Source organism: Balaenoptera ricei, chromosome 6, assembly GCF_028023285.1.
Source record: "Balaenoptera ricei isolate mBalRic1 chromosome 6, mBalRic1.hap2, whole genome shotgun sequence".
Taxonomy (NCBI): domain Eukaryota; kingdom Metazoa; phylum Chordata; class Mammalia; order Artiodactyla; family Balaenopteridae; genus Balaenoptera; species Balaenoptera ricei.
This window is the reverse complement of record NC_082644.1, coordinates 11,481,863-11,499,817: the sequence shown is the minus strand read 5'-3', so window position 1 is coordinate 11,499,817 and position 17,955 is coordinate 11,481,863. Positions and strand designations below refer to the sequence as shown.

General features: G+C 41.6%; 1 protein-coding gene across 4 annotated transcripts in view; it reads right to left on the bottom strand.

Annotated features, from left to right (window-relative positions):
* Positions 1-1,118: 1,118 nt before the first annotated feature.
* The window catches only part of CCDC25 (coiled-coil domain containing 25), a 40,085-nt gene continuing 23,248 nt past the window's right edge, over positions 1,119-17,955 (bottom strand). For 2 of the 4 annotated variants that reach the window (XM_059926840.1, XM_059926841.1), the window contains 4 exons: positions 17,759-17,862; positions 17,357-17,559; positions 8,381-8,426; positions 1,119-4,307 (listed from right to left, as the gene is read on the bottom strand). In XM_059926840.1, the coding sequence (XP_059782823.1) occupies positions 4,278-4,307; positions 8,381-8,426; positions 17,357-17,559; positions 17,759-17,862 (383 nt within the window). In that variant the 3' untranslated portion in view covers positions 1,119-4,277. Of the gene's footprint in view, positions 4,308-8,380; positions 8,427-17,356; positions 17,560-17,758; positions 17,863-17,955 lie in introns of those variants that run through there. The other 2 variants (XR_009503962.1, XR_009503963.1) reach the window with 2 other exon arrangements.

Here is a 17,955-nt window from a genome sequence, read left to right as displayed (position 1 = left end):
GAATTCCTTTTTATTTTAGCCTTTAACACTGACTCCCACTCACCAGGGCTGGGAACTAGCAAAAGCTACATGGGATTCTAGGGTGAGCGTTCATTTCCCCTGGCCTCTGTTCCTTGGCTGTCAACAGAAGCAGAAAATGCCTAGTCAGAGCCCACTGGCGCATGCCAACACAGAGACCTGTTTCTTATTTCATCTGGCACAGTACAGAACTGCAGTCATAACCACTAAGGTGGAGAGCTTGGAGTTCCTCCAATAATTGACACCATGAAATCAGCAAGACAAAACAAAGCAATCAATTGTGAGAAAATGGAGGTACGTATATTCTAATGGTAAGCCATGGTTAACACATGGCGTTAGATAGCTATTTGTATTTTCAGTGTACTCCTGAGTCCACCAAGAATATACACGGATCTCTACATTTTTCTATATGAAAAGTCTGGTTTCAACCTACATTCCCCAGATAGGTTGATTTACTCAAAACCTTAAACCCCAGGAGTCAAGTAGCTAAGGCAGTTAAAATCAAAAGGGCACAGGTATTGCCTTGACTAGTGACAAACAGAACCCAGCATCCTCTAATAAACATTTAAGAAGTCAAACATGCTTTTTATAGCTGGGAGCGAAGCCTGACTGTTTCTGTGGTTCCTTCTATCCTGATACCTCCTGCCAACACACTGGGTAACGTTAGAATAAGCACTGCCACAGAAGGGGTGACTGTATAAACAGAACACTGGCCCAGAGATACGACATTCATCAGTGATACCATTCCAGCAAGTCTGCATGTTTTGCACCTCATTCCAGGGTCAGGGTCTCAGGCAGACCCCTAGGAACTCTAGGGGGGCGGGGAATGAGTTGTAGACATCAAATTCTAGGGCTCAAAGATCACGGCCCTCAGGCTCCGAGTTCTTCAGTTCTCTTCCTGGAATTCTTGGGGCATCTTCCCTTTACTCTAATTTGCTCTCTTCTTCCTGCTAAAGGGCAAAACTGACTGTTCGAAGGGCATCATCTCAGGTAGCCAAGAACCTCCTTCTTCCTACTTGCCTAAAATAATTACACATCCCATCAGTGAGACTGTGTCATGGAGGAGAAAAGTAAAAGTGAAATCCCACACACACACTTGGTTCTTCTCAAACTATCAGCTTTTATTCTATTTTACATATCATTCATCCAGAACATGATGAATACGTGACTGGCATCATCCATTTCGTTTGTGAAATGATATAACGCACCCGAGTCTCTTGCCCTGTGCTGGGCCCACGTGCACCTGGCAGAGAAGAGCTCTCACGAAGTCCAACTTGAACGTGAGCCTGCTGAAGCATCAGCCGTGCTGTCCTCATTTCCCAGCTGTCACATACTTGCTGGAGTCAGATGGGTCAAGACGGACATTTAGCTTGGAATTTAAGTTTCTAATTTTACACTTTTGAGTACAGCTGGATATTTTCACAGTCTACTTTAAAATCCAAAGGTTGCCCACTCTACTATGATCATTCTGAGTGTGGGATTCATTATTCACAATGCTGTACTTCAAATCAGAGAAAAGCGGCTTCAATACCACAGCTCGGGAAAAACTGGAAAGTGTTCCATTTCTCCATCCTGCTCAGTTTTTCCCATAACCTGTTCCAGCTTGGAAGACGAGAGCTTCCCGTCTCTGAGGGATGCAAATGTGGGAAGAGGAGCTTCGCTCTTAAACAAGAGGCTAGAGCTGAACTCTCCTTCTCTAATCTTGCTGTATGTGTGGCTCATACCTTCCTTCCCAAGTGGGGGAAACCACTGGCACTGAAGAGTTAAAAGGTTCACCAAAATCTGGGCTTCAGAAAATGTTAAAAACAGCACAACAAAGAGATACTGAAGGGGTTCAACTACAGCTTAGTGCCTACTTTGCTAAGGTCAAAACCATCCGTATTTTGGTAAACATCCTAGTCTGTTCCACCACAAGCACTGTGACAAACTTCCCTTGCCCAAAGATCATGACCCTACGTCAACAAAGGTGGATAAGAAATAAATTCTCAAGCTACAGGAATACAACAGAGTTTGTGAAGTAAATTAAATGATAATGTGAACCTCACCTGCATGCAGATCAGAGTGGGGAAACCGAAGGCAGAGCTGGAAAGAGAAATCCTCTTTATGCATGATTTGATCAAGGACACAGCTCATAAAACTGCCAACAATTTGGAATTTTCCTACAGAAAGCTGAGGAAACATGCCAATAGCAAGAAATGAGATGACTTCAGTGCCGACAGTTTGACCTGTTGGCACTGAACCAATGTCCTCAAAAGAAAAGGACGATGCTTCCTCTGGGACCGCGGGAGCTGGGGAAAAAAACCTACCCATCGCACAGGCAGAGGTAGGAGGAGACCACCACAGAGCGGCTAGAAAGGTTTGAGCGCCGGGGATTCAGAAGAGAGGCCCTGACATTTGAAACCAGTGTCAGCTGAGAGGACGTGTGTACGATGTGGACCCCAGGATCTCCCACACTAAAGTAAAAATAGATGTATTCTTCAAAAGCTCTCCCTGTATTGTATATGTTATAATGTGCAGTAGAGAGGAGTCCTTCTTAAGCAGCAGAGAGCTGAGGTGACAAAGGCGATGTTAGAAGCAAAGTCTCCCCATTTTAGACATTCGCAGCAGTTTGCCTACAGTAACCAGGCAGGAGGGCCACCTGATTGAAGAAGCACGGTTACTAATTTACACTCAATCCAGAGTGTGTCTGAGAAAGGTCATCCACTCTGACCCAGTGGGCATCTGGGGGAGAGACACATTTATCAGTGAGGCGGGAAGATTACCCCATAGAACCTGCCAGTTTAAGCCTATATAATAGATGAGGTTTTCACAGCCCGATCACCCTCAAAACTAGTTTGGGGAAGGAAATAACAAGCTAATTCTAAGAATTTATATATCAGTGTCCTCCCAAATAAAAAAATGAGTCTTTATTATTACATTTCCAACTCACAACTCCAGGCTGAAAATGACTGGACATATATACACACACAATCACAAATTTCTGGAGTCATCTCCCACACCCCTTCTCACAATTTGGCCGAGTTATGTCTCAGGAAATCTTCCAGTTCAACCCCATACACCAACTTGGGATAAACAGAAACCTTGAAGTCTTGTGGTTTTACCCGCCACTCCAAAGTGCTGTTACAGGTGGAATATCTGTTGGAGGACATATTTTTGCTGGGTTAGAATACAGCTGCAGACTCTGCGTGTGGTTAAAATGTGCATCTGCATGCCTTCTGATCTGCAGGCTTTGTGCCTTCCCCTTTCATTGTCTTGTCTTGTCTCTTGCCACACGGGTTGCCTTGCAGGCTGTAATAACAATATATCTTCTATTCAGAATTATCCTGGAGGGTAGGTGGTGCAGATGGGTAGGACTGCTACATATTAAGTTACTGAGTCTACAATTGAGAAATCTCAACTCTGGGGTTCTAACTCAAAATAAATATTATTTCAAGGTAAATAAACTACTTGGCTGGTTAGTGAAATGCTTAATTCTTTCTAAAACCATAACTGCCAAGTAGACTTGTGCTTTATGCTACATCCCAAGACAAAAATCAGGTAACCTACATCTTCAAAATAATTCACAGAGCATCCCTTCCTATTTCTCCCCTCAGTGCTGAGAAATGACTCTGGAGCCTGGAGTTTAATATACGCAGCTGGGGTTACTTGGTGCTCAGGTAAAAACTGCCATAAGGCCCAACCTTGATTAACACCGACTATTTATTTAAGTCTGATGGTACCTGGATGGAGGCTCTCAATGGGAAAAGGAAGGATGTAGCACATGGAAGCTTGGACAAGCTGAGAGCTGAGGGCAGCTCTGCTAACAGACTCAGATGGCACAATGGGACATGACCATTGAAGCCAGCAACCTTCTGAAAATATCACTATCACCTTCAAAACCCATGCTTTTTTTTTTTCCTAATCAGGAAATCAAGGGTGAGGGGAACATTCCAAGAACAAGGGCAGCCAACCTTCATGAGGTACCAGGACATGCTCTGGCAAAAACATTTTCACTTTCCTAAAGTTATATGCTGTCTTCAAGTCCAACTATATTGTGTGTGTGTGTGTGTGTGTGTGTGTGTGTGTGTGTGTGTGTGGTGTGTATTTATCTGCTCCTTTTCTGAGAGCAGAAAAGGGAACAATTTTTTTTAACTCCAAAGTTGGTAATATTTGTAGAATATTATTTTGGTTGGTTGTTGTTTATGACTCAGAACACAGATGAAATCAAAACTTCTGCAACTGTCCCTAAATTCACATCTTTAAAAGGTCTTTTTCTCCATTCACATGAATTCATCTGAATCATTGCCGTCCTGTAGGAAACAAAACAGTGAAACCATAAAAGCCTTCGAAATAAATAACTTGATTTAAAAAATTTACAGTTAGTATTAAGTAACAAGCCTCCTTATGCCGAACTGCAGAATTCAGAGTAAAAAGTAAAATAATTAAATTCACTGATTTCTTCTCTGTCTTTAATTGCTAGTTGTTTAGAATAGCTAGATTAGCGGCTATATTCTCTAAGGTGTCATTACATGGCCTGGATTGCCCAGCAATAAGAGACCAATGATTCCCAAATTATGAAGTAAGGCCCAGTGACTTAGTATAGGATGTAGCAAGAGTGACCGAAAGAAAGTGTAACTCTTCCTTCAACAAATATACCATAAAATGAAACCAAACAAATACTGCCTCAATGTTTTAATGCCAACAAAGCTGCAAATATGCAAAAATATTTTTGACCTAAATTCCATTACTTTGAGCCTCAGGGTTATCACGTATTTGTTACTTCACAAGATGGCTTCTTTTCTTTTTTTTTTTTTTAAACTGAAAAAGTCACCAGGAAACTACAGGCTAGTTATCAAGTTAGCTGGCTTGCCAAGCTTTTGATGAAAAAAATCTTACATGATGGTGGTATACAGTGTAAACAAGTCCTGAAGATCAAGTACAAAAGTAGAGCCCCAAACTCCTTTCTGAGCTACTGCACATCCTAAGAAAACTGCTCTGGATGCCAACGTTCACTAATAATGTGAGTTCTGGGACATCTGCTTGAAAATGTCATAACTTGAACACAACACTGTTTTGACTTCTCTCTCTTTCCCGCTGCTTATATACCTGACTTGTTAGAGAGGGAGAGGACTTACGCTTATAGGTATGCTATATGCTTTTCTCCTTAATAACTCGTATTAAAGATGGGCAGGGAAATAGGAGGAACAGGTAGAAAACAGTGATTTCTGTGAAGTCTGGTTTGATCTCTAGTTTCATTCAGCAGGCGTCTCTGTGCTTCTCTTCAATTAGCACAACAAACTGAGGCCACAGTAAAAATGCCTTGGATAACTGTACAAAAAGAAAACTAATGTTTGTAGTCTATCCACGCACCAGAACTCTGACTGCCCGAAAGTTCTAAACTGAAATAACAGCATTAGGGATGTTGAAAGAGTCAGCCTGCAACTCTGAAGGTCAGCTTTAGATGCCAAACACTGAGGGTGTTTGTGTCCCCAAAACTCACTAAGATAATGTGGCTCAGGGCCAATCCAAGTGAATTACTCCCTATAAAGGCTGTGCGTTAGATCTGCAGAGCTCCCATGTGTCTGAGGATCTGTGTTTTGGGATTAAAGTAACTTTGAAATATATAGCTGTGATCCAAGACTTGATTTGGACAATTTTTGTATTTTAGATTCCCTTTAAGAGTCAATATGTTGGGCTTCCCTGGTGGCGCAGTGGTTAAGAATCTGCCTGCCAATGCAGGGGACACGGGTTCGAGCCCTGGTCTGGGAAGATCCCACATGCCATGGAGCAACTAAGCCTGTGAGCCACAACTGCTGAGCCTGCGCGTCTGGAGCCTGTGCTCCGCAACAAGAGAGGCCGCGACAGTGAGAGGCCCGCGCACCGTGATGAAGAGTGGCCCCCGCTCGCCGCAACTGGAGAAAGCCCTTGCACAGAAATGAAGACCCAACACAGCCAAAAATAAATAAATAAATAAATAAATTTATTTAAAAAAAAATAAATAAAACACTCATCTTTAAAAAAAAAGAGTCAATATGTTTTTCAGCGTAGCAAAATAGGTTTCTTGTCATCCACTTAAAAAGTGATAAGCAAATAAAATGTCAAAAGTAACTGCTGATGGTTCCTGATGCCTAATTTAGAAAGATTAGAAAGAAATTATAGATTGAAGAGAATTATTCTACACAGGAGAGCAAAAACTCAAAATTAAAACCAACCTCAGAGCGGAAGACTAATATTTTTCCTGATGAGCTTATATAAGCTAAATTAAAAATTAAGTCATATCTTATGTAAACACCAGCCTTTGACTGAAAATCAACTGATCATGCTGCCAAAGTGGATCAAAAAAAGGTCTGCGTCCCCTTAACAGAAGACAGTTACAAGGAGAATGAAAGCCCATTCTTTCGATGTATGAGGAAAAGCTGTGTGAGTCCTACCACTGTGTGAGAGAGAGAGAATGGAAACACCTAATGCAAAACTTCCTCAGAAATTTGAACCCGATTCCAACCTGGGCCTCAGGAACAGAGGTTGCAGCAATGGGGGAGAGAGGAAAGGCAGAAGGTTAATAATCCTTTGGTCTACAAATCTGACTTCCTAATCCTGGAACTTTTAACATCCGTAGCTATATGCTGGTGTTTGTATACATATGTATATTCCTGTGTGTGTGTGTGTGTGTGTGTGTGTGTGTGCGTGTGTGTGTGTGTGTGTGCGCGCGTTTATTTCTTAATTCCAAAACAACATTCAAAATTTGAAAATCTATGATGAAAATGCCTAAGGTCATAACATAATATACATGCCAGATTTCTGCTGAAAAGTTGTCTCTAAATAACAGGAAACTTCAATAGCAACAACAACCACAACAAAGACATTAGATTTGGGTTATGTTAAAGACTTCTGCTCAACTGTTAAACTGTTTTCTAAGAATAGTTTCCAGAAGGGATTAAATACATCTCCTCTTTTGACACTGATACTCTGTGTGTAAATAACAACTAAGGACTAGAAGGATAAGAAATAGTAATGACCGTTTATACTGAGTGTCTAAGTCAAAGAAGAACTTTCACACACATGACCTTGTTTAAATTTCAGAACAGCCTCAGAAGTAATATGTCTCCTTTTATTGCTGATAAATACTCCTTCTGAGAGGTTAAATAACTTTATTAGTCTTATCCAATCAGTAAACGACAATTTAAGTGTCTAAACTTCAAATTCAAGGTTCTATTTAATTACATAATGCTACTCTGGAATTTTTCAGGAATAAATTATGAAGATACGTTTCTGACTCATAAAGGAGCCTCATAAATTTAGTTTTTCAAAGAGACAGGAGTACAAATATTGTTCTTATCCATTTTTAGAAGGACATATAGATATGAACAAGGTGTAAAATCCTATTAACAATTATAATTCATGCACTGAATATGGGGTTTGGCTAGGTGACCCTTAAGGGACCTTAAATTCTGTTATTTCCAAGCATCTAGAGCAGTTTTGTTTAATACTATTTTTTGCTGTGACGGAAATGTTCTATTTCTACACTGTCCAATATCATAGCCACTAGCCACACATGGCTAGTGTGACTGAGAAACTGAATTTTTAAATTAAATCAAATTAAATGTAATTTAAATAGCCACAAGCAATGAGTGCCCAGTGCACTGGACAACACAGATCTAAAGCATCATACACTATACTATAAACATTCAACATAGCAAATATATCCACCTAATTTCAATTTTCCGCAAAGACTGTTTAATAATAGCTAAATTGTACTATCTCCAGACACTTCAAAATAAATTTTGGGAAAGACAGCACTTGTGGACACTAAGTCCCTGCCACAGTTCCAATCAAATAACCAAGTGCTGATGCTAAGACGATCCTTTCCGCGCTATAACGTGGATCACCGTTCCCCTTTACCGTAGGTCCTGAGGAACATGAAGACAACCAATGCTGCTGTTTAGTCTACAAATAAGATCTTTTGTTTCATTTAACTGAAGGTGATAATTTTGTCCTCGCTCAATTACAATATAGAATCTACGGTCACATTAACATAGAACAGTAATAGATAAAGGCACTTTTGCATGCCTGCAACTGGAAAAGAGGGGAATGGGGAATCGGAAAGTCCTATAAATACTAACAGACCTGCACTTCACAACAGACAAGGTGTAACAATCTCTTTCCACGAGGTGACCTACTTAAAAACAAACACAAGACAAAGTCCGCAGGGAAGGGGGGGGGGGGGTGGGTCAATGTCTAATGGAATCCACCTGAGTGTAGGACTGTTGCCAAACCACGTCAAGCCATCTGCGAGATGTGAACCAACACTGGCCAGAAACTCAGTCATTAAAAACTTAGTGAATTATTTCAAGGCACAACATTAGAGCAAAGAACTTGAACATACCTGATTTGAAGACATATTCTCAACTTTCATTAGTGACGAGTAGCTCCTAGAAGAAAAGACACATTTAAAGTAAGGTTATTTGGCTGCCAAGTATCTCATGAACCTTTACCAGGTATCTAGCAATGCTGAGGGCCTTTCGAAGAAAATATAATCCCTGCTGAGCTCAAGGAGATTGCAACATATAAAGGATAAATATCTCTGACAATAAATAACATGTGCACTACACTTTATAGTTTACAAACACGCTTGCTCACTCATATCATGTCACTTCCACAATAACAGTGAGGTGGTGGCATTATTCAGATGAGGAACTTCATTTATAGTCAAGAGCAGACATGATTCAGAGCTGAAGTACACTGTTCAGACTATAGATCTACAGGAATTCAAAAGAAGAAACACATTAGTGTGGAAAGGACTGTCGGCGTACTCTTCTCAGGTGACGTGTAACCCAAACTGAGCCTGACAAGTAGGGAGGATGACTGAGGAGGGCAGATGCAGAGATCAGCATGAGCAAAGGCAAAGAGATGGTACTTACAATGACATTTCAAACCAACTCAGGTGGAGTCTGAAAGCAAAGTAGTGGGAAATCAGGCCGGATGTGTGGGGCTAAGTTACCTTGTCCTAACCCTGTGAGTCACAGCAGTGTGACCAGCAGGAAGCCGCAGTACACGGTGGAGTGAAGAGATGAGACTCGACAAGTATTTATTAAATATCCATGATGTATAAGACCCTGCGCTAAGCCTGGGGAGAAAACGGAATGGGAAGAAACGAGAAAATGATGAATAAGACAAAGCCTAACCCCAAAAAGCTTATCAGGAAAGGAAATAAGACCTATTCAGTAGTGGCTACATAAAAAGTTCTAGTAAAAATACATAAAGAGACAAAGGAAAGTTAAGACCACGTAATACCAGTGTTTTAAAAAGTGTAATCCGGGGACTTCCCTGGTGGTGCAGTGGTTAAGACTCCGCACCCCCAATGCAGGGGGCCCGGGTTCGACCCCTGGTCAGGGAACTAGATCCCACATGCATGCCGCAGCTAAGAGTTTGCATGCCACAACTAAGGAGCCGGCGAGCTACCACTGAGGAGCCGGCAAGCCACAACTAAGGAGCCCGTGAGCCGCAACTAAGGAGCTCGTGTGCCGCAACTAAGGAGCCCACCTGCCGCAACTAAGTAGTCTGCCTGCCACAACTAAGACCCGGTGCAACCAAATAAATAAATAAATATATTTTTAAAACATAAATTTAAAAAAATAGAGTAATCTGTAGCAGAGAGAAGAGAGGGAGAAGGGCAATTAAGGCAAGGAGACCAGTTAATGACAACGGTACTTACCATTTACCAAGGACCCTTTACTTGCTAGGACCTGTACTATGTGCTTCATAAATTACTGCTCATCCCCACAACCACCTCATAAGGCAAGGGATAGCAGCAGGCCCACTGTACACACAGGAGTTACAGAAGCTGTCCAAGGTGTCACAGCGAAGAAGTGGGGAGAGAGGTTTTGAACCCAGATCTGACTCCCAAGCTTATACTCAGGCCATCGTGCTCCAGTCCACCGCAATATCCCACCTCGAGGGCATGAACGCAAGGGGTTAACGGCTGTGCTGGTAAGAAGGGATAAATCTGAGAGGAATCAACAATGGCACCAAGGTTTCTAGCATGGGTGATCTGAAGGAAATAATGTTACAACTGAGAGAAATGGGAAAATGTTGCAAAGAAGATGTACTTGGTTTAGGACAATGTCACACTTGAAGCGATGGCGGGACAAACAAGTAAATATGAACTGTAGAAACTGGAAAATGAGGACCAGAGGGAAGGAGACTTGTCACAGACAGAGACAATGAGCTGAGAGACACGCAGAGAGAGACAGCAATCATGCTTGTAAGAGTCAGTGGCATCGATAAGGTATAAATGGACAGATAGGATCAATAAGCTGCATGAGCAGAAAAAGAAAGCCATGCTGATAAAGAAGTAGTTAAGAGCAGAGAACCTCACTTCCAGCTGTATCTTAAAATCACCTGTGAAGATTAAAATATCTTCAAGCGCCCAGCTGCGGGCATCTACGAGCCAGGTTCAGGAACCACAGGGTCCGAATTCCCACTCATATGAAAGCAACACACAAATTACCCTTCTTTAGGCCACACGCCTCCTCTGAGCTCCATCCCATTAATCCAACTGCCTGTCTGACTTTTTCGGGGGATGCCTCAAAGATACTTTCAGATTCCTAGGTCCATACACAACTCGTGGTCTTCCCCCCAACCAAAAACAGTTTGGTTCCTTTCCAGCATTTCCTAGCTCAAAGAACAGCATCGCTATCCATTCCATTTCACAAGCCAGAATCCCCGCAGTCATTCTTTTCCCTGCCCCTCCTCTGAATCCAATCTATTTTCAAATCCTGTAATTTTATCCAGGGAACTATTTCTCACTGGTCCAGTTCTCTCCACCTCCACATCACCACCACAGCCCAAGCGACTAACTCTGTCATGTGGACAGCTACTGGCCTAGCCACACCCCTACCTGGCGCCCTTTCCAATCAGGTCAGTCACAGGACCTTTCCAAAACACAAACCTTTTCACACTACCCCTGGCTTAACACTCTCCAGTGACCTCACGAAACCCTCAGCCTGAAGACACACATGACCAACAAGGCCCTGCTGGACTAGCCCTTGATCCCCGGGCTCCCTCACCCCTGCTGCTCCAGACGTTTGGGTCGGCTTTTAGTCCTGTGATGTGGTCTTTGCACAGACAGTTCCTTCTGCTTCCGGTACTCTTTCCACCGCCCCTGCCCTTTTAACTAGCAAATAGTTTGGATCTTAGCTCAAGCATCACTGTATCAAGGGAAGCTAATCTCAGTTACTTATTCATCCGTAATGTACTGACGAGTCACTCACTGCATGTGCAAAGCACAGGGTCACAATCAAGGAGATACAGGAATGCAGAAGTGCCTCTTTGAAGGAGTTTATCATTAAAACAAAGACCTATGGCACAACACAGCATTATTTATGGAAGGCAGCAGCAGTAGTGCGTGAGAGAGAAACAACAGGAGGTACAGTGAAAGCAGCCACTTCTACACCTGACCATACCATCCTTTCAATCACTGGTCTCACCATTACCTCCTTGACACGTCGCCAATAAACCCTTCCGACAAGTTTTCTTCTTCCTAATATCCCAGGAAACCTACAGTGGTTCCTTAGCACTTACAGCATGAAATTCTGGACTAAACAAAACCTTTTAAGTCACTCTCTAATGTACCTAATTTTTCATTCTTTTATTTGCCTTTGAATCACCTTGACTCAGGTCTTGCCAACCTGGGCATTCTTTGCCTCACAGGCAGCAAGCTAACAGTAGAAGTGTGGACTTCAGAATTACAGACTTGAGTTTGAATTTCCTGCTTTGCCACTGATCAGCTATAACCTTTCACACATTAACCTCCTTGCTAAAGTAATCTCTGCCCCCAAATCAAGTTCATGCCAATTCTCAGACGTACGACATGCGTACCTGTGACTTGCCATCTTACCTGGGTCTTGTACTTTCCTGACTTCAATCACCTGAACGTCAGGTTCCAATTCTGATCTTTGAGACTCCCAACTTTTAAATATCCCCATCTCAGGTAAACTTTGGCCCTACCCTTGGTCTTTTCTGATCTGTTATTGACTTGCTTATTTCTTCCGGTTTCAATGTTCACATGGTGAGCTTGATTTTGATGTTAATAAATGTTTGTTACAGTATGACAAAAGTCAAGTAAGTGAATACAAGATTATACCCTGAGAAAACCATAATTCGAAAAGAGACATATACCACAATGTTCATTGCAGCACTATTTACAATAGCCAGGACATGGAAGCAACCTAAATGTCCATCGACAGATGAATGGATAAAGATGTGGCACATATATACAATGGAATATTACTCAGCCATAAAAAGAAACGAAATTGAGTTATTTGTAGTGAGGTGGACAGACCCAGAGTCAGTCATGTAGAGTGAATTAAGTCAGAAAAAGAAAAACAAATACCGTATGCTAGCGCATATATATGGAATCTAAAAAAAAAAAATGGTACTGATGAACCTAGTGGCAGGGCAGGAATAAAGATGCAGACATAGGGAATGGACTTGAGGATATGGGGGCAGGGCGCAGGAGGGAAGGGGAAGCTGGGAGGAAGTGAGAGAGTAGCAGTGACATATATACACTTACCAAATGTAAAACAGATAGCTAGTGGGAAGCAGATGCATAGCACAGGGAGATCAGCTTGGTGCTCTGCAACGACTTAGAGGGGTGGGATAGGGAGGGTGGGAGGGAGGCGCAAGCGGGAGGGGATATGGGGATATATGTATACATATAGCTGATTCACTTTGCTGTACAACAGAAACTAGCACAGCATTGTGAAGCAAATTTACTCCAATAAAGATGTATTAAAAAAATAAATAAACACAGCAGGTAAGCAGGCTGTAACCATGAATCCAACTGCCGAGATGAAACTAACTACGACACACTGCAGGGAGACACGGACACTCTTCCACAGCACCTGTACTTTCAAAACCTATGTAGACTCTCTTCTGCTACATCCTCTTACTCTATGTATGGCTTACAGCGTAGCAGGTACGGAAAGAACATGCCATGTGAGGCTTCCTCCCTACACCTAACCCTACACAAAGATTCTCTAAACTAAAATCCCATGAGATCCTAGGCTGACAGGGCAAGTGTGAGCTAAAAAGCTGTCTAAAGAGCTAACGAACAAGATGGGTAAGTGAGAATTAATATGTGAAGCCTAAATAAGGGGAACTTTTCATTATTGTGTGAATGAATAAAATGGTTAATAAAAGATGTTAATATACTGCTACCATTTAGCCTCCACACTTTGGCGTCCTCCCAAACAACCTAAATATTTCTTTAAAAAACTACCTAAAAGGATGATCTTTATGTAGACCTATCTACATTATCAGATCACTGGAATTTCTGCACACCGAGGACAAGGGTAAAGCACTCATTTGCAAGAACAAGATGGAGTTCTGTCTCCAGGGGCTGCTTCCTGCTCTTTTCATCTGAGAAGGAAGTTGGTGCCTTCTGTGTTGTGGGCTTTGTTCTGTTCTGATCCCGAGGCTAATGGATATACTCCTGACTAGAGCTCAAAGAACCTGGACTATACAATGACAATTCCATCCATTTTTTTTCTCCTGGTAGAAATTAGAAATGAAAAGCTTACTGCCATTCCTGTTCAGAAAGTTGAAGAAAGGAGTCTAGAGTCTAAATAATGGCTTTAGAATTGGAAAGAAGCTGGATATCTTCTGGGTGTGAGGCTGTTAAGGATTTCTTCCCTGAAATCATCTGGAAGCACCGGGGATAGTGTCCAGGATGAGACTATCTTCTCAGTTTATCTGTAGAATCCCCTGAAGACTCGAAAGTCAATTTCCTTCAGCTATCACAGCAATTAAATTGGACATTCCTTACCAGATGGTCCAAACAAAAGAATCAACTGTTGGTGAAACTTAATGGTATTTTCCTTGTCAGAAAGGCAAGTGAAAGACTTCAGAATGAGAAGATTTTGTAGGCATAGCATTTGATCCCTCGGGTGGAAGAGTCAAAGACAGACAATTAAAGTGATGCTAGCACTGCAAATGTATAAAAACAGGTTATAGAACAAGTCCGAAGCTTAGAGCTTTTTGCTGGAGTTTCACAGAAGCTGCGGAATAGACTGGACAGAGGGCAGAAGAGAGTGGTAACAGTGTGAGTGAGCTTGAGAATCAGACTGAGACGAGCTACGTGCCTTTGAGCGAGTTGCTTAACTGCTCCTCAGTCTCAGTTTCCTCTTCTACAAAATGCAGATGATAAAAACATTTGCCTCACATGGCTATTGTTAGGATTAAATGAGATAATGCAGTAAAGCACAATACAGTGTTGGGCAGATGACAAGTGTCCAAAAATGTTAGCTAATCTTTCTTATTGAATGTTATGAGTAAGGGACTTCCCTGGCGGTCCAGTGGGTAAGATGCTGCGCTCCCAGTGCAGGGGGCCTGGGTTGGATCCCTGGTCGGGGAACTAGATCCCACATGCATGCCACAGCTAAGAGCGCACATGCTGCAACAAAGATCCCGAGGGCCACAACTAAGATCCGACGCAGCGAAATAAATAAATATTAAAAAAATAAAAATAAAAAAATAAAGAGCCTACAAGTCTAAAAAAACATGTTGTAAGTAAATTAAGTGACATTATATTTCTAGCATATAATATTATGTCTCTAAACAACATTACGGCAGAGTTTTAAGAGGCACAAAAAGGCATGTTTTCAATTTTTTCTCCACTCCACACTAAAAACAAAAAGAATAAACTAGTCTAAATCCTGTATCACTCAAAATTCCACACATTTCTCAAAAGTAATGGTGTTGGTAATTTGTCTTTCACTCACAACACAAAATGGACTCACAATTCTACATCAAATTGAACGTTTAAATCTCTGCATCAGTCTGTCTCATGCTGGCAGCTTATAACTTGGGGTAACACTTCCGGAGTTCTCCATTTGAATACTGTATTGTAAATGAAGTCACTCACCCTGTTTTAGCAGAACCCCCAACAGGGACGCGTGCATATGGATAACAAATAAATACCAGTGCTTGATCATAAAGCCTCCATTCTGGCCCAATGATCTTTCTAATAATCCAGGGTATTCCAAGGAAACTAGGTCAGGACAGGGCAAGACAGCTCACATTGATCCTATACCCTTCCCAAAGGAATCAATAACTTTTTGTTTTTTGGTATACTTATCACAAATGAAATCTATGGAAAATAGTGGAAAAAAATCTAGGAATTCTGTGACTGGAAGTGGCAGGATTAATTTCCTTCTTTCTCGAAGAAAAACTGAGGCCCCTTCAGGTATAGTACTATGCATCTATAGAGAGTCAGTATAGTAGGCAGAATGATGATCTTACCCAAATGTCTACGTCCTAATCTCCAGAACCTGCGAATATGCTACCTCACATGGCAGAAGGGACTTTAATTAAAGATCTTAGATGGGGAGGGGTGGGATAGGGAGGGTGGGAGGGAGCGAGACGCAAGAGGGAAGAGATATGGGGATATATGTATATGTATAGCTGATTCACTTTGTTATAAAGCAGAAACTAACACACCATTGTAAAGCAATTATACTCCAATAAAGAGGTTAAAAAAACCCCAAAAACATAAAACTATACAAAAAACAAAGCTCATATCTTCTTTAGACTTCACCCTATGTAAATTTAGAGCTGTAATAAAGAGGAGAAGACTATAAATTGTCATGAAGACTGCTTGACACAGTGAGAATGGAGCTGATAACTTGGCAGTCTCTGAAAAGGCATGGAATCTGACTTGGTGAATAATAATGAGGAATGGAAAAAGAGAGTGGATAAGGTAAGATGATGAAAGTACAATGGTTCATTGTGTAATACAGGCAGGAAGAGAAAAGTAGTTCATCTCTAGAAGTTCTTGTGAGCCTGCGAGCACTGAGACAAATGACATTTGCAAGGACTTCTGGGAAGATGCTGAAATGAAAGTGCCCGGGATGCTGTCCAGCTACTACTCGGCACTATTTTTCTAAAAATCAATAGATTCCAGAATTCATTCCCTTTCTGTTAACGGAGTTCCTGTGATTTCTCTCCATTTGTGTCCGATTCACTTATTTAAATTTAATTTAAAAGAGGTTTGATGTTCAATTTACAAAACTGAATACATTTTTATCATTTTAAAATAAAATGAGAATTAAAAAAAAAAAAAGATCTTAGATGGGGAGATTATCACGCGGTATCTGGGTGGGCCCAATGTCATCACATCAGTCCTTAGAAGCAGAGAAGGCTGCGGTCAGAGAGGGGGCTGTGACTATGAAGGGGCAGAGAGATGCACTGTTGCTGGCCTTGAAGATGAGCAAGGAGTCACAAGCCCAGGAGTGTGGGCGGCCTCTAGGAGCTGGAAGGTAAACAGATTCTCTCCTAGAGCTCCAGAAAGAAACACAGCCCCGCAGACACCTTGATTCTAGCCCAGTGAGAACTATTTTGAACTTCTAACATGAAGAACTGTAAGATGATAAATCTATGTCATTTTAAGCCACTAAATTTGTGGTAATTTGTTATAGTAACAATAGAAAACTAATATAATCAGTACTTTCATGGCCTTATACACTAGAATTTCAGGATGCAAGACGTGTTTTAACTACTATTTATTGTTTAAAAATGCTGTGTTTTGGAGCAGGCCTCTCCACATTAATTACTTTAAACTTTCGAAATCTATAAAAAAGAGGTTTTAAAAACAGCTTTTAAGAGTTACTAGCACTGGCCTTTAGAGCTGAGACAATTTCATTCAAATACCATAGCTAATGTAAAACACTCAATATAGTATCTCTTCTTTCCCTGAAGATGTTTACAAACCAAACTCTAAAGATAACCTGTAATGGTTTATCTAAGATTAAAATTAGCTATTTCATTTCCTACACTCTCATATCCTGCCCCTATAAAAGGGCAATTCATCTGACCAACACATTAGCATAAATGCCTTATTCTAACTCATTTAAGGCTTGGAGCTTGTTATATGTCCCTTCATCTACCAGAATACTCTTGTCCCTCGGAATCCATGGGGGATTGGTTCCAGGACCCCCCTCAGATACCAAAACCTGCAGATGCTCAAGTCCTTATAAAAATGGCATAGTATTTGCATATAACCTACATACATCCTCCCATATACTTTAAATCATCTGTAGATTACTTATCTGACACACTGTAAATGCTATGTAAATAGTCATAAAGGTAAATGCTATGTCAATAGTTGTCAGCACAAGGGAAATTCAAGTGTTGCTTTTTGGACCTTTCTGGAATTTCTTCCACCCCCAAACATTTTTGATCCATGGTTGACTGGATCCGTGGATACACAGGGCCAACTGTACCATTCTTAAGGGTTAATCCCTAATTAAATCAGCAGTGAAGACTCTCCAAGGTCAACGTCAGTGCCTTAGCTCCAACATACCTAAGTTCGTCCATCTCCCTCTTCTTTTTCATCTCTTCTTTTTCTTTCCTTTTCATTTCCTGAATCTGGGCTTTCTTCTCATTCCTCTCTTCGCGGTCTCTGCATTCTTTCTCTGCCTCTAGGTCTGGGAACCGCTCCATTTTGGTCTTTTCCAATCGGTTCAGGATCTCATTCACTTTCTTCTCTACTGTCACAATTTTCACCTTGAGGGAGATGGAGGGAAAAAAAATACTGCATCTTTATGTTTTTTTTTCCCCCCCCAGGACAGGGCAGGGCTTTCCAGCAGCTTAGCAACCCAGCTTGATTCCCTTTAGGAAAGAGACATCATGCTGAGCCCTCAACAGCAGAGACAGACACCCACTCAGCGCCAGGGCTCTGCCACCCTGTGATGCTCACACTTACGTCCTTCTGCCTGTGAAAGCCTATCTGTCCCACATCCATGTCGGCCGTTTTCTTCAGGTTAGACCACGGGGTATAGACCACGTTGACGTTGTTCATCTTGCAGCCTGCCAAGAGAGACTGTCCTCAACATGCGGGCAGGAGGACGCTGAGCAATGCGTCCCCTCACCCACAATGAAGTCACCATAATCCAACAAAGG